This window comes from Diadema antillarum, unplaced genomic scaffold, assembly GCF_040938485.1.
Source record: "Diadema antillarum isolate AM-2024a unplaced genomic scaffold, OU_Dant_1.0 seq00000782_RagTag, whole genome shotgun sequence".
Lineage (NCBI taxonomy): Eukaryota > Metazoa > Echinodermata > Echinoidea > Diadematoida > Diadematidae > Diadema > Diadema antillarum.
Window position 1 is genome coordinate 1,340,673 of NW_027271670.1, and position 22,808 is coordinate 1,363,480.

The following is a 22,808-nucleotide window of genomic DNA, read 5'->3' on the forward strand; positions in this document are numbered from 1 at the left end:
ACATACAATGAAGGCCACATCTCTGAAAAAGTTAAAAATGATGCATGACTAGCATTCTGCATTCTGATCAACAAGTACCACAGAAGTTTCACTTGTCATTTTTACAGATGAAAATACACAGTGTAATCGTGGCTTTTGAAGTTTGGCATGCTTGACATGAAATATACCCCATTAACCTCGCTAGAATGGTACATCTCTGGAAGACAAAAGTCATCTTTACACCTGGAACAGATGATGTTCAGATGGAGGTCTTGAAAACAAAGGAACACTCATCATATCTACCATCAGCTGAGTGCAGTGATCACGCATTATCAAACCCATCAGCCAAAGGTTTCACTGTTTAGGGTTTCGTATCAGGTACAGAACTACATTATTTATTCTGATGATAATCTAGTTTGCTATCATCATGAGACAATGATCTCATATTAGTCAGAAAAAAATGTTTAATAATGATCCTATGCAAAAAAATTTACAGATCCACCTGACACTGTATCATGCCCCGTTTAGACAATTGACTTTAAATAGTAAACATAATTAACAGGAGAATTGATAGGAACTGTCCTGTGAATTTACCATGCCGCGAATTCTTAAGAATGTTCCCAAACATTTTGCAAACATTTTCATTCTGCAAATTATGTGTACACAAAGTGAGTGAAATCTTTATTCACTGCAAGCATTCTTGCTTCCTGCTTACAATTTTAACTTACAACTTTTGTAGGGCATCAGTGAGTTCTAACTGAGGAGCAATATTCTTTTGATACAACAAGCCCTCAAGAATCAATGGTCAGTTCCTCAACAAAAGGCCAATTCTGCCAACAACTGACTGACTGACTGACAAAATCACTCTCTTTCAGCAAACAGTATTCAGAGGCAATACCATTATACCTCTGAACTTTCTATCCATGCCTCCCCCCCCCCCCCCCCCCCCGCCCCAATCCTCTCTGCCTACCTCTGCCAAAAGCTTCATGAAGACTTACTCAACAATACACCTTGCTAGTGTATGATTTCAGGTACGCATCATTGGGCCACTGAGAGAAAATTGTCAATGTAGCTCGCATTCAACGCAACTTTGCTTGCTCTTTGGGTGTGGCAGCCAATGCCCCCTCCCTCTAACAAGATGGCATCAGTCTCTCTAGTCCTCTATGGTGAAGTTTGGATGCACCACCAAAAGAGGGTCCTCTTCCACCACCTCCTCTTCACCCTCGCCCTCCGCCACGCCCTTCTTCCTCTTCAGTCCGGTCTTGGCTAGCTCAATGATGATGTGATCCTATGAGAGAAAAGATGGACAGAGTGTAAGGAGTGATTACATGGCAGGCAATTTTTGTCATCGCACAATGTGTTGACTCTTGCGAGATGTGGGTCTTACCTGTGAAACATCATGCAACTCTTGATACAAAATGACTCGTGGTAACTTAAGTATTGCACATCATGGTCCAAATGAGGTGTCTATCTATTAACTGTTTTCCTTTCTTTAACATCTCTAAGATATCTTAAAATGGAAAAAGTGCAAAACTTATTTTACAACCACTGTGCAGACTTTCAATTGACAAGTCACATAATACACTGCCGATGCCATGTAGCACCAAAATAAAAGCAGCACTACATCTTAAAATAATTTGTTGTGATGTAAAATTCTGGGTCAAACATGATTTCAGTTTTGCCTGGGACGAATCGAAATGTTCATTACATCCCTTCTTTCTGTTTTATCTGCCACTTACTTTTCATGCATATCATCTAATACCTGTGGTGAGTGTGTAAGGGAACAAGGGTCCTGCTATTCTTGGTTACCTCGCAACTATGAGTTTTTGTTCATTTTGTCTAGATTCTGTCATTCCCTGGAAGGGATATACAAAAGTCTTTGGTCTGGGATCCTGTTTGTATGTTGTTACAGAAGTATGGTGCTGTAAGACCACTCAATCAACCACATTTCAAGTTAAACTAGAAATGTCGCTATGGCGACTGGTATGCCTCCGCCATAATGCATGATTCTCCTAATAGGTCTATAGTACATGTGGACAATGTGTGATTACATTTTCACAAAATTGGCAAAATATTAAAATGACATGTTTGTCACAAATGTATTGAATGTTTACCTTCCTTGACCTATGTTTATTGGATGAATAGGAGAGCATGTACGTATTTGGGGATTTAAGAACTTTAACTTGACTTTGACCATTTCATAAGTTTATGCACTGAGTAATTTTCAAGGTATGGAGAAAAAGCGCAATTTCTGTATTGAACAGTAAATTGTTATCATTTTCATCTGGCCTTTGATTTATAAGAGAATCACTGTCAGGCAGAACATACATAAATTCAGCATGTTCTAAGTTTCAAGATAACTTGAGCCACTTCCGAGATATGGAGAAAGAATTAAGTTCAGCACTTTCACTTGATCTTTGACCTTTTGACCTTTGACCTTCTTGGCAAAAAAAAATCCCAGAGAATCTCTATTGGGTTATACATGCATACATCAAGTTTAAAAAAAAAGTCCTGCTGGCATTGCATAAACATAAGGAAAATAGTAAAATTTTGAAGTATTGCCCTTGACCTTTGACCCCTGACCTTTGACCCCATGAACCCTAAATTCCCTAGATAACCACTGCCAGTCAGTAGATGCATATATATACTATGTTCCATGAAGATACCTTGAACAATTTCCAAGATACAGAGAAAAAAGTGAAAATTTAACATTTTATTTGACCTTTTGACCTTTGACCTTTTGACCTCATGACCCCAAACTTTCACCAGAGAATCTTAATTGGGTAGTACATGTATACACTAAGTTTCCAGAAAATATCTTCAGGCATTGCATAGATATGGGGGAAATAGTAAAATTTTAAGCATTTGACCTTGACCTTTTGACCTTTGACCTTGAGCATGTGCACCCAAAAGTTGATAGGCACAACTTCACCCCCTAATACACATACATGCCAAGTTTCATTAGGATACCTCAAAAGGTTTTGGTAGTTACCCTGTCCACAAAATTCATTACGGACGGACGGAAGGACGGACGGACGGACGGAAGGACGGACGGACGGACGGAAAGACGGACGGACGGACGGACAACCCGAAAACATAATGCCTCCGGCACCACTTCGTGGCGGAGGCATAAAAACAAAACAAAACATAAATAATCTTGAGTGTCATTGTTTAAACTGCTACCAGTGCCACTGATATTTTGTAAAAGTTAAAGTTGAATCAAGTAACTGTGGTCAAAAGTACTTGCTAAATGATTGAACAAAGTGAGAAATCTGAGTATTATGATTGACTTATTGAACTGTTTTCATAGACTGTGGTTACAGAGTGATTTATTTCAGGATCATATTCATTCACAGATATCAAGATTAGTGACAACATGATCTTCAATTGTGAATTCATCCGACTGAATTTTGTTACAAAGTGTATAGAGCTCAATGGTCAATGCTGGAAACTTTTTGTAAATTGAGCCTCCACAATGGTGAAGAGTATCTACTTTAAACTACAGCAGGGCAACAAAAAGAATTGAATTTGATAAACTACATACCCTGTGAATGAGGCGGTAGATGACTTTCTCGACCTTGGTTTTCTTCTCCACCAACTCTTCCTCAGACTCAATCTCCTCTTCCATCTCTTTGAGGTACCAGTTGACAACGTCACTCCTTCGTACACCCTCAAAGCCTTCCTCTGCACAAACATTAGCAAAGAAAACATCACCTTAAGGGCAGGGCTGCCAAACTCCATAATGAAACATGCTGTCAAAATCATACTTTGAAGGGGGGTGGGGAAACATCCTAACATGTGGAAAATGCACACACTATGCAGGCAAAGTGGAAAATTTTAATGTTTTTATCTTCAAATTGTACCCTCTTCATTCTAAACTTGTTGACATACAAAGTCAGTCTCAGTTTGTGAGAAAAATTTCATTTGACTAGATGGCATTAGGTTTGACATCTTAGCATGACAGTAAGCCTGGACATGGGCATAAAACATCTCAGCATTTGAACACAGAGATATGTGGCCTTCATCATCAGCTATTTGTTAATGAAATATAAGCATGAAACCTTTCTGAAGTGAAAGATAAACATCTATGTAAGGGTTTATGCACATGGAGAGGGGGAGGGGTGAATATGTCATGGGAGGGGGAAGGGTACGTTGTACAGAAAGGTTGGGGTAGGTGGGTACGGACAATTGTCATGCTTATACTAACAACAAGGTGGACATTCCGGTTGTTATTGTTTTTTTTTTCCTACCTTCTTTTTCTTCTTGCTGCCTCATGTACAACACAAGGAGGTTAGAGGTCATCTTGTACTCTTCAAATGACATGTGAAGTCCCTTCTTCTTGGATGGGCTGCCGGGGTCCGTGTCGGCAGACTCCTGCTCCTGGGTGGGCGGAGTGTCTGTCTCCATGGATTCAGCCGCCTTTTCCGTCTCATCATCTTTAAAAAGGGAAAAAGAATAAATTGTGTGAAGACTTTACCACTGCACTGAAATAGATCCAAACAAGCACTGCTTTCATTTGTTAATTTAAACTCCTCCCAGGAAACAAAAGAAAAAGAGTCCACAGCAAGTAAAGAACTGTATATCTATGGTAAATTATTCTGTTGGAGTGAACATGATGGTGATTGCACCATTGACCAAGGTATTAATTATCTTCTCTCCTTTGGGGTTTTATCTTTTCCATTTCATCATTTTGATAAAGGAAAAAGAACATATTAAAAGACTTTATCATTACAAGGAAATAAATCCAAACAAGCAGTGCTTTCAAACACATTTGTTTTTATCCCCCCCCCCCTAAAAAAAGGGAGTAAACTGTCCACAGCATATAAAGGATAGTATATCTGTGAATTTCTTCATTGGAGTGAACATTATGATGATTGCACTATTCAAACAAATAATAGTTATTAGTTCCTGAGAGGTTTTATCTTTTCTTAGCAAACAGTCACAACTGAAATTCACAGTAATATGGTGGAACAGACTCCAACATCAAATATTGTTTGTTCTTGTATACCACAGCAAAGACAGATACTGTCAATGTACACATAATGCTAGAAGCCTTTCTCTATCATTGAAAAATTAATATAAATTCTACCCCAATTACACGCTTTTTAATACTTTCTTTGAATACTTCCTGTGGTCATAACACATGAAGAAAATAAAGTGGTGTTGCAAACTGAAGTTACACTATGCCTACTTGATTTTGAGATCCTCACATTAACCCACTGTCAAGACTAAACTGGAGTATTCTCATGACGCTGTCTATGGGAAATGTGTGTTATAGCAAAATCAGCCTGCCCTCAATGGGTTAATTTGCTTGCAATGGCTACTTCTATAACTCACCGACTGCTGGACCATCATCTTCCTCCTCCTCAAAGTTGATGACAGGTTGCTCCACCCGGATGATGGATTTATTGAGGAGACGGAAGGCCTCCTTCACATGCTTGGGTTGGACCTACCAGATGTAAGCAAGGAGACATGAAATCATCAGCTGTCTTTTGATAGCAATTGACAGTACATCTAAAGAGCAAGCAACAGAAAATCTGAAAGCTTTTAAATAAGGAAAGACCAAATTACGACTAGTGCATTGTGAACTAGACATGCACAAATATGCTCGCCACACCATGGAGGGTTTGAGAACATGTTCGTGGAACTATGGCTATTCTGCACACCATCTTTTTTATATAAATTAGTATCCAACATGTAGTCCATATTGACCTTGTCATATCAGCTGGATGGCTAGCATCCTATACAACTGTCCTCAGAAGTTATGATATATGATTATTTCCTTTACTTTTAGCAGGCAGTGTCCATTCATTTTCCTTCAATGACAGTGATACATAATAAAATAGTGTGTTTTTTACACAGATGTCCTCCCCAAGGACAGCCTCCTCTACCTTACACCATAAAAAAAAATTCACTGCACTTTAAAGGAAAAGGTTACATCCTCCAGTGTCCAAAATAATAGGTATTTGCTGCATCTAATTCTGAAGGAGGTTAAAGGGGAGTCAAACCTCGTCCTGGCAGTGCAGCCTGGCCATGCCCTCCGAGAGTCGGATCATGCTCTCCAGCTGTCGCACCGTGATTCGCCATGATGACATTGTGGCCCCCGAGCTGTCTCGCTGCCTGAGGCGACGATATTCGTCTACCATGAAGTCCTGAGACTCCTTTGTTATCTGTTGACAGCAAAACAAAAAACAAAACCATTCATATTGATTGATCCTTTATGCATTTATTGTGACCTTGATCAACTCTCTCTAAAAAACCCGTCACTAAAATGCATGTGGCCAACTTAGAGGTAAGTTCATTTGTGTGCTCAGGTCTGGGATGCTTTGTGGAAAATGTGTTTCTTTGCCTGGTTCATATCATCCTTGTTTCACTCCAGTTTGCATGTGAGCTCAATACACAAATTATCAGGTTGTCTACATCCATGCAAAAACAGCGGGAAATCTTTCAACGACTTGACTTTGACATTGCATGAGACTCTTGGTGCCAAAATCTACTATCTGTGAGGCTATTACAGTATCACATACATGTACGTAGTATGTCAACATGCTAAAAGCTTGTAATAAAAACCCTAACAACTAATTATGTTTATACATCATGAAGCAAGAAGTCATTCAGATTGCTAAATGATACATACACAAACACAGGCACATTGGAATAGAAAACACTCTCTGTGCATTGGATGAGGTGTGTGTACATGTGCAGTTTGAAGTATGTTTACAATACTACGCTGTACTCACTCAGAAGCACTGTTAGAAAAGCAGAAAAGATGGCACTCACATACACATCACATTTCTCTTTCTAAAGTTGGTAATTTGTACTCGGCAAGATTCAGACCTTTCATTTTAATTCCTTGTTGTATCCAGTGGAAAAGGTGCTATAAATACATCAAGTATTATTAGTACTATTTAGGAAAACAATTGTTTATGAAAACTTTTTTTGCTCCAGAGCATTGCATGTGCATCTAAAAGTCCAGTAACTTCATGTTTATTACATGAGGCTCCTTTGAAATGTTGCTTGTGGAGGAATGCAAAGGAATTGACATGAAAGGTCTGAATCTTGCCAAGTAAAATCACTGACTTTAAAAATTGTGTTTTCTGTGGTATATTCCTATACTCCAATTTCTTCCTCTCAAAACTGGTCCCAAATTGTGTGGCTAGAGACTTACCGTGGGCTTGAACTGCCTGGCAAACATGAGGTAACGCTGCATGTCCTCCACAGAGTAATGCCTCTCCACACACTCCTGTCGCCGGGCGTGGAGATCCACGATCCGTCTCGCGATGGCGTAGTCTGTCACCTATGGATTGAAGGGTGAGAAAAAAAGAAAAACAAATGAATAACGTATGATATGCTCGATTTCTAACAAAGGTTTCCTAGCCCTTAAAGACGCTACCCAATGACAAGACGTTTAGCTGCCATTGTCCTGTTTTGTTTTCACCATCAAAGCTTTGTAAGTTTGATAGTCTACTAAAAATGAAAATGCTAACAGCTGTCAATTATTCCACACCATTTAGTAATGGCTTAGAACTGTACAAGCCTTTCATTACAGAGTAAGTCCAATTTTCTTTGTATATCTATTTTTCTCCTAAAATTGAAATTAGGATCATCTACAAATATGATGGAAAAACATTAAACAGAATTTGATCAAAATTTGAAAAGAATTGATCACTTGGCAAGCAATAAAAATTCAGTCATCAGATCTTTTATGTGATATCTTGATTAACTGCTAAAACTGAAATCTACCTTTGACTCAAGGCCATGATGACTGGTAAATAAAAAAGTACTCTCTACAACAGCAACATTACCTCCATGTGAGAGAGTAACATTTCTCAGCAAAATCTTAGGTGGATGATAAGGAAATGAGCAATGAGCCCTGGAATGGATCTTATTGATTTCATTACAACATCTAATACGTGTACAATGATAACGGAGTGTTGGTGTTGAGAAAAACAGACTCAAGTCCCCTACCTCATTGCATTCATCCACCAGGATGAAGAAGAGATCAAAACGCGACATGATGGGAGCGGTCATCTGGATATTCTGCTTGAGAGGCTTGGTGCGGTCATAGCGACCACCGATGGGGTTGGCTGCGGCCAGGATGGATGTGCGAGCATTCAGGGTGGCCTGCAAAAGAAACCAGGACAGACAGTTCTAATGATAAACTTTCTTTTTCTTTAAATGATCATGATAAATGCTTTATCTCTAGGACTCTGGCATGCGCTTTGTTTGCTAATCAGGACATTTAACATCAACATCATTTAACATGATTTCTCCCCTTACAAGAGTAGGAGCCCCGACACAAACTGTCACTGCATAGTGATTGTTTTAATTTTTTTCGTTGCTTTTTTTTAAATCACAATGACTTTGTATGTGACAAGTGGTCTATTTCACCAAAGTCAGTGTGTCTAACTCACATTATATCTTTGTATTTTGTAGAGCTGACTGCAGGTCAATATGACTGCTTGGCAAGAAATGAGGCAAGTACATGGCAGCCCAAAATGGCTCACATAATTGATGTTTAGTGTACTCAGTGAATGAGAGCATCAAGGGAAAAAAGGAGGCATCTTCAAAATCCGAACACTATGCTACAATGATCTGCAGGTAGTCCTTAAACTGAGGTGGTAAACAAAATTACAATTAGACATAATAATACACCTGGGGTAGCACCTTGTCAATTAGCTTTAAACTTGTTTCTCATAGTTCTTGTGATCAGCTTTACAGAGATGTAAGTTCCAACACCTTAGATTACTTTCCTGAATTGAAAAACAACATTTTAATTTGGCAACCCTGGGCACTGAGACAGTAGTTGCCATTTCACCAAACCTATTAAAACACATTCATCTTTCCAGTGAAATATCTGTGCTGAACACCTACCTTCACTCCAGCTTTGGTGATAGAGATTGTCTGCTGCTCCATGGCCTCGTGAATGGCGACCTGATCTTTGATGTCCATCTTGTCAAATTCATCGATGCAGCACACACCCTGCACGAAAGAAAGGAAGAATGTTTTATCAATTTCATCCAACTTCATAAAGGAGGTACTAACATTAATATGTGATGGAGAGCCACACAGCTACAACTATATATACACAACAGGTTAAGTTAATTAAGATAAATGTGAAAACTAGATATATCGCTACGGCGACTGATATGCCTCCGCAATAATGCATGGTTCTCCTAATAGGTCTATAGTACAATGTCTTGACAATGTGCGATGACAGTTCAACTAGGTTCAATTGGATGAATGATTAAAATGTCAGAGTGCAGGTATTTGGGGAACTGATGATTTTTACTTGACTTTTGACCCTTTTATAAGTTTATGCATTGAGTAATTTTCAAGGTATTGAGAAAAAGTATAATTTCAGTATCAAATGGGAAAATAGCATTATCTAAACCTGGCCTTTGACCTTTGACCTCACAGTTCCAAAGAGAATCACTGTTAGGATGAACATGCATAAATATGTAAGTTTCATGATGATACCTTGAGTTACTTTTGGGATATGGAGGAAAAAGTGCAATTCAGCACTTTCACTTGACCTTTGGACCTTTGACCTTTTGGCAAGAAACTTCCCACAGAATATATATTGGGTAATACATGTATACATCAAGTTAAAAAAAACAAAAACCTTCAGGCATTGCATAAATATAAGGAAAGTAGTGATATTTTGAGGAGTTGACCTTGACCTTTGACCCCCTGACCTTTGAACCATGGCCCCCAACTTCCCTAGATAATCACTGCCCATTGGAACAAGCATATACTAAGTTCCATGAAGATACCTTGAACCATTTGCGAGATATGGAGAAAAACGTGAATTTTCAACCTTTTTTTTCACAAATTAACCTTTGACCTTTGACCCCATGACCCTAAAATCCAAACAAAGTATTATCCCCCCAGGATATACCCTCATACCAACTTTGATGTAAAACCACCACACGGTTATTGAGATATCGACAAAAACAAAACGGGACGTACGGACGGACGGACATACGGACAACCCGAAAACATAATGCCTAAGGCCACTTCATTGGCGGAGGCATAAAAATGCAGACATGATGAATCAAAATTGCTCTATATGTTCAAATACAGTACAATAATGTACTAGTATCGGGTGAAATTTGGGAAATTTATTTTCTGCAATGCATTATCAGGACAATTATCTCCCTCCCCTCCACCTCAACCCTGGCTAAATACTGGGGGGCATTTCATGAAGCATTTTTGTCAGATATTTTTTTAACAAACTTTTACAAGCTCCTGAAATCCTTGCATCTGATTGGCTGAGAGCAAATTTGCCTGACAACTTTGTCGGACAAAATGCTTCATAAAATGCACCCCTGGTTAGTGATAAGGATAGGGTAATGATTAGGGTTAGGGTTAGGATAAGGTTCAGGATTAGGATTAGGATTAGGGTTAGGGTCAGGGGAAGGGTCTGGGTTAACCAACCAGGGGGTCATTGCCCAGAACCCTGCAATGACAGTGATTATGGTTTTTATAGTAACTTTGGCATATCAAACAAAGATATGACCTTGGTCTATTTACTTAACATAATAATGTCCAGCTGACATGAATAGATCTGATGAGTGTCCTAACTAGTGCAAACAAATCACTTCCTAGTATCATACATTAGAGAAGATCATAAATATCACTTATGAAGAAGTATGGTGCCTTCCAATATGAACAATTAAAGATTGTAAAGGACATTCCTTGTTCCTACTTACATTGTCTGCCAGCATCAGGGCACCGGCTTCGATCACAAACTCAGACGTCTCTTCATCCTTGACCACTGCAGCGGTCAGACCAGCGGCCGAGCTGGCCTTGCCACTGGTGTAAACCGCACGGGGGCTGAACTCCTCTACACACCTGGCAAGATGGCAAATCAAAAATTTAGCATCCTTTTTTAATCTGACAAGTTTGATAAGGTACAGATAATACTCAAATAAACAAGGAAAAGTAGAAATTACGCGGTGCGTAATATATGTCCCCGCCGAAAGTAGCATTTTGTAGCAAAATGTACAATATAGGTCAAAAATCAATGTCAAAGGTCAAAGAAGTCAAAGGTCAAAATTCTGTGTAGAAGTTTTGAAGCCCTCACCTAGTGCCATCACATAAAGCAAACGGAATCGAAATCGGGTTAGAAATGGCGAAGGAGTAGCATTTTGTAGCAAAATGTACAACAAAATGTTGGTCAAAAATTCAGGTCAAAGGTCAAAGAAGTCAAAGGTCAAAATTCTGTGTAGAAGTTTTGAAGCCCTCACCTAGTGCCATCACATAAAGCAAACAGAATCGAAATCGGGTTAGAAATGGCGAAGGAGTAGCATTTTGTAGCCAATGTACAATATGGGTCAAAAATCAAGGTCAAAGGTCAAAGAAGTCAAAGGTCAAAATTCTGTGTAGAAGTTTTGAAGCCCTCACCTAGTGCCATCACATAAAGCAAACGGAATCGAAATCGGGTAAGAAATGGCGAAGGAGTAGCATTTTGTAGCCAATGTACAATATGGGTCAAAAATCAAGGTCAAAGGTCAAAGAAGTCAAAGGTCAAAATTCTGTGTAGAAGTTTTGAAGCCCTCACCTAGTGCCATCACATAAAGCAAACGGAATCGAAATTGGGTTAGAAATGGCGAAGGAGTAGCATTTTGTAGCAAAATGTACTATAGGTCAAAGGTCAAGGTCAAAGGTCACGACTGAAATTCTGTGTAGAGTTTCAAAGCTCCCATGTAGTGCTATCATATAAAGCAAACAGAATCAAAATTGGCTCAAAAATGACATAGAAGTAGCAAATTGAACATTTTGATCACACACGGACGCACACACGGACGGACACACGGACGGACGGACGGACGGACACACGGACACACGGACACACACACGTACGGAGCCCGTTTCATAGTCCCCTGCTCGAACTCGTTCGGCGGGGACAATAAGACATAGAAACAGATAAACACATTTGATTTGTCTTCAGTTTGCCTGTATTACTAGCTGTAACTTAATAGTTAAGTCTCTTTTGAAAATATGAAAACAACTGTCAAATGCATTTATTTTCAATGTGCCACGGGAGGGAGAAGACAGTGTGGACCAGTTAGAATCTTTGATCCAGTGATCACAGCTGAATGTCATACATAGCCTACTTAGCAGCTAACATTGATAACATAAAATCAATTTGAATCAAATACAGAAATAGAGAGGGGGATCTGAAAAGTTATTGAACTTTTGGCAATGTGCCAATGGGTATATACAGATTGTACCAACCTACGATACTGTACACTCTCCTATGAGTATAAAGTGCTTACAAAACCACTACAAAATGTCTATTGACTGCCTACACACATAAACAATTCGGTTCATACTGTTACCAGGGATCTCACACCCTGCCATCATCACAGTGGTTAATTAGTTTACCAGCTTTACAAGCTACTTAAACACGATGGTTGATGAAACCTTTGATGCTATGAATGATGACCTGAAACAATACACAGGTAAACAATAAAAGACAATTTTGAGGTTGCAGAATTTAGCTTCTCCCATCTAACCTACACCCCCCCCCCCCCCCCCCCCATAATATCCCTAATCTTCTATTTTGATTGCTGGGACGAGACAAAACTGGATTATGCAGTAAAATTTCCTCACTTGAGAAGTTGACTCTTGGCCGTGCTTGGATCTCCGACGACGCAGACGTTGATGTCGCCACGGAGACTGGTACCCTCCATGGTCGTCTTGGGGACTCCACCAAACATCATGAGCAGAATTCCTCGCTTCACCTCATCGTTTCCTGGAGGCAGGAGAGAACAAATTGGTAAATCAAATCATAAGTGTGTGTCACATCTTCCTGTACATTGATGTTAAATATCCAATCTCTCTGTACAATATAATACTTGCCCCATACATGTTGTACATTGTAGTTTCATGTTATTCACATTAACACAGCATCATATCAGACTGTCATACATACATATATTATGTTGCGAAGTGCAGGATACAGCTCTATTTGCTCAGCTAGTCTAACAGACTCAAACTAGTAAACCCATTTGAATTCCAGGCAGATGTGCTATTGACTGAACATCAAAGTGCGATAAGTCGCTCCAAACAATTAATGGCTGTTGGCTAACAGGATCAGCTTCCATCAAAGTTTGATTACTCAATTTACAACACCTTCTTGTACCGTTTTTGCTCTCTACTTCAAGTGGCACATACATTTATGTTTTTTTCCCAGCTGAACAGCTGCATCTGATGTAAGTAAGCCACTGTATCCTAATTGTTAAAGTAGGAACTTTAAGCTGGTAGTTATGCTGAATACCTCATTTTGAGGATACTATTTGCTTTATTTGTGACAGTATGAAACAAAGACACACTCCACTTAAAGATAATAAAAAGTTTTGGTACCTCAAAAGCTTCCCTAAATTTCCTTGTCTTGGTTTGTGTTTCAGGTTAAAGTACGTTGTCTGTGAGAATTACTCGCCCCAAAGTGCTCTCATGTCTTAGTAATCATGCAATAATGGTTTCGTACCAGAGCCAACGCTGTACAGCGTCAATAAATATTGTACGAAACCACTACACTGACTGCGACCAGCAGCGTGCAGCCCATTGTACGCATAGCTAACTGCGACCAGCAGCCCCATACGCATAGCGTAATGGGGCTTCGCATTGTAGCATTCAGGATCATGACAGAATTAGTATCGCGGGTAAATGTCAACTTAAAATCCAAAAATTTCTTCGATTTGAAGACTTACCAGTTAAGTTGAAGTATTGAAAACAGGCTTCGAACAACGTTTGGTTCTGCCAATAGTCCCTTTCTGTTCGAATTGATGACTGAATGTGACTCGGTCGAGAGGACCTTGGGAGAGCTACATACACTGGATACCATGGCCAGCGCATGCGCACACAAACATCTTATCCGTTCATGGATTTGAAATTTGTGTGCATGTGATGTGTTCGCATGCACTGGCTGTAGTATTCAGTGTACTGTATGTAGCTCTCCTAAGGTCCTGTCGACCGAGTCACATTCAGTCATCAATTCGAACAGAAAGTGACTATAGGCAGAACCAAACGTTGCCCGAAGCCTGTTTTCAATACTTCAACTTAATTGGTAAGTCTTCAAATTGAAGAATTTATGGGATTTTAAGTTGACATTTACCCTGCGATACTAAATCTGTCATGATCCTGAATGCTACAATGCGAAGCCCCATTACGCTATGCGTATGGGACTGCTGGTCGCTATGCGTATGGGGCTGCTGGTCGCAGTTAATTGCATGATTACTAAGACATGAGAGCACTTTGGGGCGAGTAAGTCTCACAGTGTTAGTTATATGAAAGGTACTTTAACCTGAAACACAAACTACGCCAAGGAAATTCAAGGACACTTTTGAGGTACCAAAACTTTTTATTATCTTTAAAACCTGAACTACCATACTAAAAATAGCCCCTAAATATTATCAGCTACGATGGTAAAGTAAGTGCATAGATGTAGAACAGAATCCTCCCTTTCTAGTCCTGTAGAAACCCAAGGTAGGTTGGACTAAAGTCTCTTACCATGGATGGTCGGAAAGAGACTGGTGATGAGGTTGTGGTACAGGTTCTTATCCTGGCTCATCTCATACACCTTCTGCCATTCCTGGTCGGTCATCTGCTTCTTGATGGCCTCAGCAGTCATCTCCTCTCCTCGCATGTCGCGTCCTCCAAACTATCGAGGAAAGCGGGCACATTACAACAGGTGATATATCAAACATGTATAAGCCTGCTCAAAGATCATTTGGTCATCTACTTCCGAAGGATTGAGCCAAGCTTGTACAGTCTCTTAAAGTGAAATTAAACAAATCTCCAGTAATTTCTTATGTTGATACTTCATACTGTTTTCGTAACATTTGTGAAAACTGGTATAAGACAATCAGTGGATATTTTGCGACGGTACTGTAAAAGTGGCTATTTTCACGCGAGTATTTTTTTCGTGCTCGGCTGGGTAAGATGAATTTCATGTTTTTAATTCTGCGGAATCAAGACATTTATTAGTGGAACATATGATGTGCAAAAAATATTCGCATGCTTTTATTTTCGCGCTGGTCTCTGGTTGCACGAGATTTCCACACTGCAAAAATTCCCACTTTTACAGTATTTTTCTCGATGAGTCAGCTGAATATAAACCAGCCAACACAGCGATTAATCAACGTTAAGTCCCCAAACACTGTAATCTCTACTTTCTTTTTGCAAGCATACTTGCTTACTTTACAAGTCCACTATCTCTCCCAATCACCCTCAATGAAAGAAAAACTAGATATATCGCTACGGCTACTATGATTAAAATGTCAGAGTGCAGGTATTTGGGGAACTGATGATTTTTACTTGACTTTTGACCCTTTTATAAGTTTATGCATTGAGTAATTTTCAAGGTATTGAGAAAAAGTATAATTTCAGTATCAAATGGGAAAATAGCATTATCTAAACCTGGCCTTTGACCTTTGACCTCACAGTTCCACAGAGAATCACTGTTAGGTTGAACATGCATAAATATGTAAGTTTCATGATGATACCTTGAGTTACTTTCGAGATATGGAGGAAAAAGTGCAATTTAGCACTTTCACTTGACCTTTTGACCTTTGACCTTTTGGCAAGAAGCTTCCCCCAAAATATATATTGGGTAATACATGCAATACATCAAGTTTAAAAAAAAACAAACCTTCAGGCATATTGCATTTTAAGGAAAGTAGTGATATTTTGAGGAGTTGACCTTGACCTTTGACCCCCTGACCTTTGACCCATGACCCCCAACTTCCCTAGATAATCACTGCCCATCGGTACAAGCATATATACTAAGTTCCATGAAGATACCTTGAACCATTTGCGAGATATGGAGAAAAACATGAAATTTCAATTTTTTTTTCACAAAATAATCTGTGACCTTTGACCTTTGACCCTGTGACCCTAAAATCCACACTAAGTATTATCCCCCAAGGATATACCCTCATACCAAGTTTGATGTAAAACCACCACACGGTTCTTGAGATATTGACAAAAACAAAACGGGACGGACGGACGTACGGACGGACGTACGGACGGACGTACGGACGGACGTACGGACGGACGTACGGACGTACGGACGTACGGACGTACGGACGGACGGACGACCCGAAAACATAATGCCTCCGGCCACTTCGTAGCGGAGGCATAAAAATCACAACTTCATGTATTAAAGGAGATGAACTAAAAATCTAAAGATGCATTGTGTTCATGACAGCTGATTAAATAAGTGCAGCCACTGACAGCACATTTCAGAAATATGTCCCAGCACACAAATAAAGATCACAAACAAGCAAACAAACAAACAAACAAGCAAACAAACAAACAAACAAACAAACACACAAACAAACAAATATTGAACACATTACATGTCAATGGGAATACAATATAGCTTCACTGGTCCTCCTCTCCAGGACCAGAAGAGTGCCAGGGACTCACCCTCGGGTTGGAAGCCGTGACATTGCAGGCAAGGAAGGCCAGTCTGTAGGACAGGTCCCGTACTCCGAGGGCCTTCAGCCCCCTCACGCCTTCCTGGTCGTAGCCCTCTGTCCCTTTGCCACGGGCCGCAGTCTCTGCCCTGGCACCTGGAAATAAAGACAGAAAGTGACAGAGGGGAAAAGTCTACTGTGAATATCTTATTTATGGCATACACATTTATCATTACTCTCCATCTGAAAGAGACGTGTGTATGTGCAAGTGGCACATAGTGCGTCTGATGAGTCTCCACTGCTCTATGGAAAAGTGAGGGGGAACTATTAAAGAACTGACACAAAGTTAATACATGGTCATGTGATTCTATTGCATAGGATTCATTTCCCCTTTAGAGCAGGTCTCAAAACATATGCAGACATGGACACACACTGGGCATTGGATATTATGGTTCACCCATTGAGGACGAGTCCTGAGTATACTTGGGCAGGTGTCTATGGGAAATGCGTGTTGTAACAAAATCAGTCTGTCTTCAACGGGTTTGGAGCATTCACTTCAGCAAGAAAAAAATAGAGAACTCATTATGCAGTGTGATATGACATGCCAAATATTCATATTCACTGAGGTATATGAACATTGATGGCAACTGGAAATGAATACAGTATACAAATCACATATTTTAACTTACAAGTACATATCTGTTGTTAATCTTTTGTGAATATTTGCAGGACATTACAAGAAATCCAAAGTGTCTTCAACAAAATTCAACTGTAAATCATTGTTTAAGATATACCGCACAGGAAGGAGCTCCACACCATGCATTCATTTCAAATTGTAGGTTGGAACTAAAGAACACCTAGTATTTACCTGGCATGGACAGTGTTGACACATCGGGAACAACAATGAGTGTTCCAGTGAAGTCACATTTATCACCGGCTTGCGGAAGCTCAACAGCTTCTGCTCGCAGTATGATTTCCACGCTGGAAAATGAAACGACAAATAGACAGTTGAGTTGCCGGTACATGTAAACTGAATTCACGACTGGGAGAGATGGTGAACACCTACACACAAGTATTGTTATAAATTATTGAATGAATCAACTCTGATTTACAGCCTCCATTCGGGAAGAGTAAGCACTGCTTGCAAATGGACTGAAGGCAATGTGATACACAATCAACAAAATACATGGGCTACATTTGAATTTCATTGTATTGGCATTATGATTTGATATGGAAAACTGCTAAATGCCCATGATGACTGTAAGCTATGCAACCGACTTACTCAGAACACAAACATAATGACAAAAATACTGCCTGTACCATTATGCGACGAAGACAAAAAACAAACAAACAAATAATGACTTGAAAATTAAATATGCTTTCTGATTCATTTTGGCTGGTAACACTACCTACAAAAAAGAAAATTAAGCTTTTCACTGCATGATGGGCTATTAAAGGGAATGCCTGCATAACCTAAATGTTGATACTCTTCTTCTAGTATACACCTGTATGCAATTAGCAGTTATACACAAAAATTGTCGCATGTTACTGTAGACAGGATTTTATGGGTGGGGGTGGGTACCTGCGTGGAATACTTCCCCTTGGAAGCTCTGCCTGTGTCTCCTGGATCCGAACCTTCTGAAAGTCCACAAAGCGAGACTTGTTGGTGTCCAGCATGAAGCGTGATCGGTTCGAGCACACCGGATTTCTGCAGATCGTGGGCTGATTGCAAAGGATTGTGGAATTATATCACTGATGCGTGAAACAGCTTAAATCATGTATTAACCAGATATTTGTTTGACACTCAACAAGGAAAAATAAAATGCTTTACCTATGACAGACAAAGATGGCAACTTATTTCTTTGTTCACATGAAATACATTTTTCAGGGCAAATTTCAGCTGCAAGACTTCATTGCGGGCCTCTATGCAACCAGCTAGCATTCAACGTGATAAGACATTTGAAAAGATAAGGATATCTCACTATCTTCATCCCCTTTACAAATCCTGTGACAAAGTACACTTCCTATGTTATGCAGCAACATTATTCTGATGTCATCTTTTTCAGATGAAACTTGGAGACTTTACCTACTGTAAATGATATCGAATGGGTCAGTAACAGTTGTTTCACACAACCATGCATTAGCTGATGATACAACTGTACTACTTATCATAATTACAGAAGTAATTCACACGGACTGAAGAAGATTTTTTGTGAATACCTGAGTGAACTTAAACTGCTGCTCAACATCCTTGATTTGAGTCTGGCAGTCCAGACAGACGAATGTCCCGCTGACCAGCTCGGGATGGACTGGGTGGGTCCGAACCACCTGACCGCTGATACGGATCAGAGAGCCAATCTTGGCTGTGGTCATTTCACGCACCCTGCAGACAAAGGTCGCTTTGCATATTAAAAGGCAATCTCAGTGTGAATGACATTCACGTTTTTGACCACATCTGATCATTACCCTCTGTTTCTTATGACTTCAGATAGAGTGATTATCAGGGACCTTTAGAAAGGTCTTTACAAGCTGTGTCTGGCCTACTGTATGGAAGCAAAGATCCTGTTTCACTTATTTTTTGCATTCCCCAAGAGCGAAACCAAAAAGAAAAGACACACATAAAAACCTTTAAATGTTGATAAAATAAATGAATGAATATAAATACAAATATATAAATGTAAATACAAAAAATAATGACATATAAAAACATCAGCAAAGCTATTGAGTTTTTACTTGTTCTAACATTGCTTTTATGAACAAAGTTAGGTCATCTACTATTTCTTTCAAGTAGAGGGCAAGTATAAATACAGTTTTTGTCGTTTCTTTCTCATCTAATACAGTCAGGAAGTTCTTGCAAACATCAGTGAGATCTGACAGACAGGAGTGTACATGATAATTCCACCAAACACCAACTTTTGATTGTTGCACACAAAGTAATACTAGCTGTAATATTAATAACTTGTGAATTTAGACATTCTGACAGCTCTGCTACCCGCAAATAAATCTCACTCATTATCATACAAATGTACCCGTAATTATGTACAGTGTATGATTGGCCTGATGCAGTGGGAAAAAACAAACAAACAAACAAACAAACAAACAAACAAACACCACCAAATATGCACGCGCTTCTCCGAGTTATTGATTTGTACTATATTCCTTCCACTCCATAGAGAACCACACACTTATTTCCCCTGTAATTATCAGTGACACCCCTCCCCCCCCCCCCCCCCCCCCCCCCCCCCCCCCCGCAAAAAAAGAGATAAATTTCATACGATTTTACATACTTATGTCTGGTAGGCACATCGTCGAAGGCAATGTAGAACTCCTTGTTGGGTGGAACCTGGGTGTGGTCTCGGGCAAAATTCCGCACTGCCCGGCACAGGTGGGAATACACTCTGCAGGAAAGAGGTAGCATTGAATAATGACATAAAGAGCACAGTTCCTACCAACTGGTAAACACAAACTTAAAGATAATCATACAACTAATAAGTGTAATTACTTGTGCATTGTACATGCAGGCCCTTTCGCACTTTATCCTTTGGTACACAGCTACATCTATACTTGCATACTAGTATTCTGCAGTCACAAGTTTCTGACAGCAATTTCTTGTCAGCTCTCTTTTTTTTTTCAATGAAATGCTGTCAGCATTCCAGAACTTCTATTTCATCTTCACTGTCATCCACAAAATTTTGTACTCACACCTCATTTGTTTTCATCTTCTTTTTTTTTTCAAACCTTGCACGAGAAAGCCTTCTCTCTGAACATTATGAATATGAGCACTATCTCACACACTTGTAGGACCTACCATGTCTAATCTCATTGGCATACAACTGTAGGTTTTAGAATTCATCTCACCTCTTCTGTATTTCCCTATTATAAAAACACACCATTCTGATTACAATACTGATTATACTGCAAATTGTATGCATAACATCTGCATTTGTCATTTCTTGCAATTATGCTTTAGAATACAAGATAGTTGTTTCTGGTAATCCTCTAAAATCTAACCAAAAACAAATCATTTATGACCTTCATGGTTCACACTGAATTTTGTCACTGTTTCAGAGACTCCAACTCTCCCGTTCTCGACGGGAGATCTCCCGCCGAAAGCCCATTTTTGCAAAATCTCCCGTTCTCCCGCTTGAGATTTCATTTCTCCCGCCCTGGCTCTGTGTCTCCCAGTGGAAAGGATTTCTTACTTATTGCTATCGTATGTTGAAGAAATAAGCCTTAGATAGCACCAGAGAACATCTAGAACCCTAGGAACTTCGCGCTTCGCACACATCAACTTGGAGTCTCCCGTTTGCTAGGGGTTTCGGGCGGGAGAATCTCCAGATCAGAAGGTGCTTGGGGTTGGAGTCTTGGCTGTTTTGTTTGTTCTTTCTGCCTATCACTGGAGGGGAAGTACTTTGTACCTGTAATATTCTTCCTGAATGGTGGTTGCCAGCTGTTGGTTGTGTGCCTGGATGTCCTCAAAGCTGACAGTGAGTGTGTTCCTCTCGGGTCTGATCAGCTCCTGAACGTCCCTCAAATACTTCACATCATCCTCCACCGTGAACCTGATGAGCAAAGTGTGCACAGACTCATGTCAAAGTAAAACATGTACAGCATGCCCACGTGAAGCTACATGTACGACCACACCCCTTTCATGTTTTTGATATGCTGAGCCTGGTTATTTTTTTTTTCCTATTTTCATGCCATAGTTTCTTACATTTTCTTGCTTAAGACTTTGAACAGACTTGCATCAAAATGTAGAGTTCGTTTGTGTATGTGTCAGTTATTCGCATTAGGTCTGGTCGCAGTTGATAGTCTGTAGGTTGTGTACAGCGACAGGGCTGTGTATTTTATAGAAAAGATTCCTTGTGTAGCCGTTAGGCAGATCTATTCTAGTAATGTTAGGTCTAACGTTAAAGCCGGATAGATATCTCAGTCCGGAAAGTCCGCTCATGATGGGGGCTCTGTCTCACAAGGCACTCTCCCCCTCATGAGCACCTCCGGGGTACCGCCCAACCGGTACTCAAGACTCTATTATTATTAAGGCTCCCTCCCCGCAGTGCTCATGAGGCCTCATCTTCACTTCTCATTCATCTCACAACTGAGTGATATTTAAATGGTCGCATGTTCGCACTGTGATTTTTTCGTCTTACACACACATGTGCTCTCTCCATGATGAGAAGAAGAAAAATGTCTAGGCCTATCTAACATTAAATTTAGAACCCTAAATTTACATCTAGATCTACGTTAACATTATTTGTTCTGATTAAAACTCGATTTTTGTCAAAACAAATAGGTCTAGACCTAACTGAACTGTTAACAGTGTTAGACCCCATTTCCAGATTATAATTGTCGCTATTGTCAAAGTGACTATAAAACTCTCGCTCTCTGTGAAGTCAAATTTGGGGTTATGAATCGCAGTTTGACTTACTCTTCAAGGAAGTTTTGAAATAACTTCTGACACGTTTCAGCCACATCGTCTTTGACTTGAGTGATACCCGTCCGTTGATCTGCAACATCCATGTTCGTCGGTGAAGATGATGTTTAGGCTCAACGATGTAAACTATTCTTGATCGTTGGAAACTTTCACTTAAAGCTGCAGCTGTATTAAGCTGAAAGGAAGCCAGTCTTTACTAAGACAAAAATAATGTTATCTGCTCCGAGTGCACCACTTTACAGCTAATAAAGCCCTGTACAACGTTAATTATCGCCAGGCGGAAAGTTCCCAAACGTCAAGAGCTAGGACGGATCACAATGCAATGCACGTATTAAAATCGCCGCGAAACAGCAACGGCGATCGCAACAAACACCGGCCAATCTTGCATTCGATTCACTGCACACTTACTGCACAATACCGTTCCTCGTTTCACATTCGCGCCACTCACACCATGTGATTGTATTTGTGCTGTTCCAATAACTAAAATTACTCCTTCATTAAAAGATCAAATCTATCAATATTGATAAAAGAATTTATCCTTATGTAAACACAAAAGAATTGAGACATTATTTTTAAAATACTAAGGGAAGCATATGAAAACATGTATAGTTTATGGAACAAATACTAATCTGACTTCATCCTTTTTTTAACCATTTAAGGGCGTAAAGTTGAATACTTAAACAGCAGGCGGCGGGTAAATTTCCCGGTTTGAACGTAGAGGGCCACGTATTTAAATGCCGAGTTGTGCATAAATTAAAGCTCTCATCAGCTTGTCTACTGCGCGTGAAAATCGAGCATCTGATACACACACGAAAAAACAGCAACAAACAAATAAAAAAACACACGCACAAACAAACAAACATGCACACGCACACACACACACACACACTCACACACACACGCAAACACATAACCACATCTATTTTCGAATATCAATAAGTTATGCAGATTTTTTTTCCTCTTTT

The 22,808-nt window shown here is 39.8% G+C and overlaps 1 protein-coding gene across 1 annotated transcript; it reads right to left on the minus strand.

Moving 5' to 3' along the window:
* Positions 1-988: 988 nt before the first annotated feature.
* Positions 989-22,078, minus strand: LOC139739084 (zygotic DNA replication licensing factor mcm6-like). Its single transcript, XM_071649700.1, has 18 exons — positions 21,838-22,078; positions 20,828-20,971; positions 19,697-19,807; positions 18,630-18,792; positions 17,992-18,131; positions 17,278-17,390; positions 16,420-16,565; positions 14,500-14,650; positions 12,601-12,742; positions 10,695-10,836; positions 8,854-8,961; positions 7,948-8,103; positions 7,148-7,276; positions 5,988-6,149; positions 5,317-5,428; positions 4,230-4,415; positions 3,524-3,663; positions 989-1,267 (listed from the first exon to the last, which is right to left on the minus strand). Exons 1-18 carry the CDS (start codon positions 21,927-21,929, stop codon positions 1,133-1,135), a joined length of 2,472 nt encoding a protein of 823 aa, XP_071505801.1. The 5' UTR covers positions 21,930-22,078; the 3' UTR covers positions 989-1,132.
* Between the last annotated feature and the right edge of the window lie 730 nt (positions 22,079-22,808).

Coding starts and splice junctions, on each gene's coding strand:
- LOC139739084 (XM_071649700.1), bottom strand. CDS start 21,929: ATGGATGTTGCAGATCAACGGACGGGTATCACTCAAGTCAAAGACGAT. Junction 8,962..10,694: donor CCCTGATGCTGGCAGACAAT/GTAAGTAGGAAC, acceptor TCTTTCGTGCAG/GGTGTGTGCTGCATCGATGA. Junction 5,429..5,987: donor GGCTGCACTGCCAGGACGAG/GTTTGACTCCCC, acceptor TACATCTGGTAG/GTCCAACCCAAGCATGTGAA.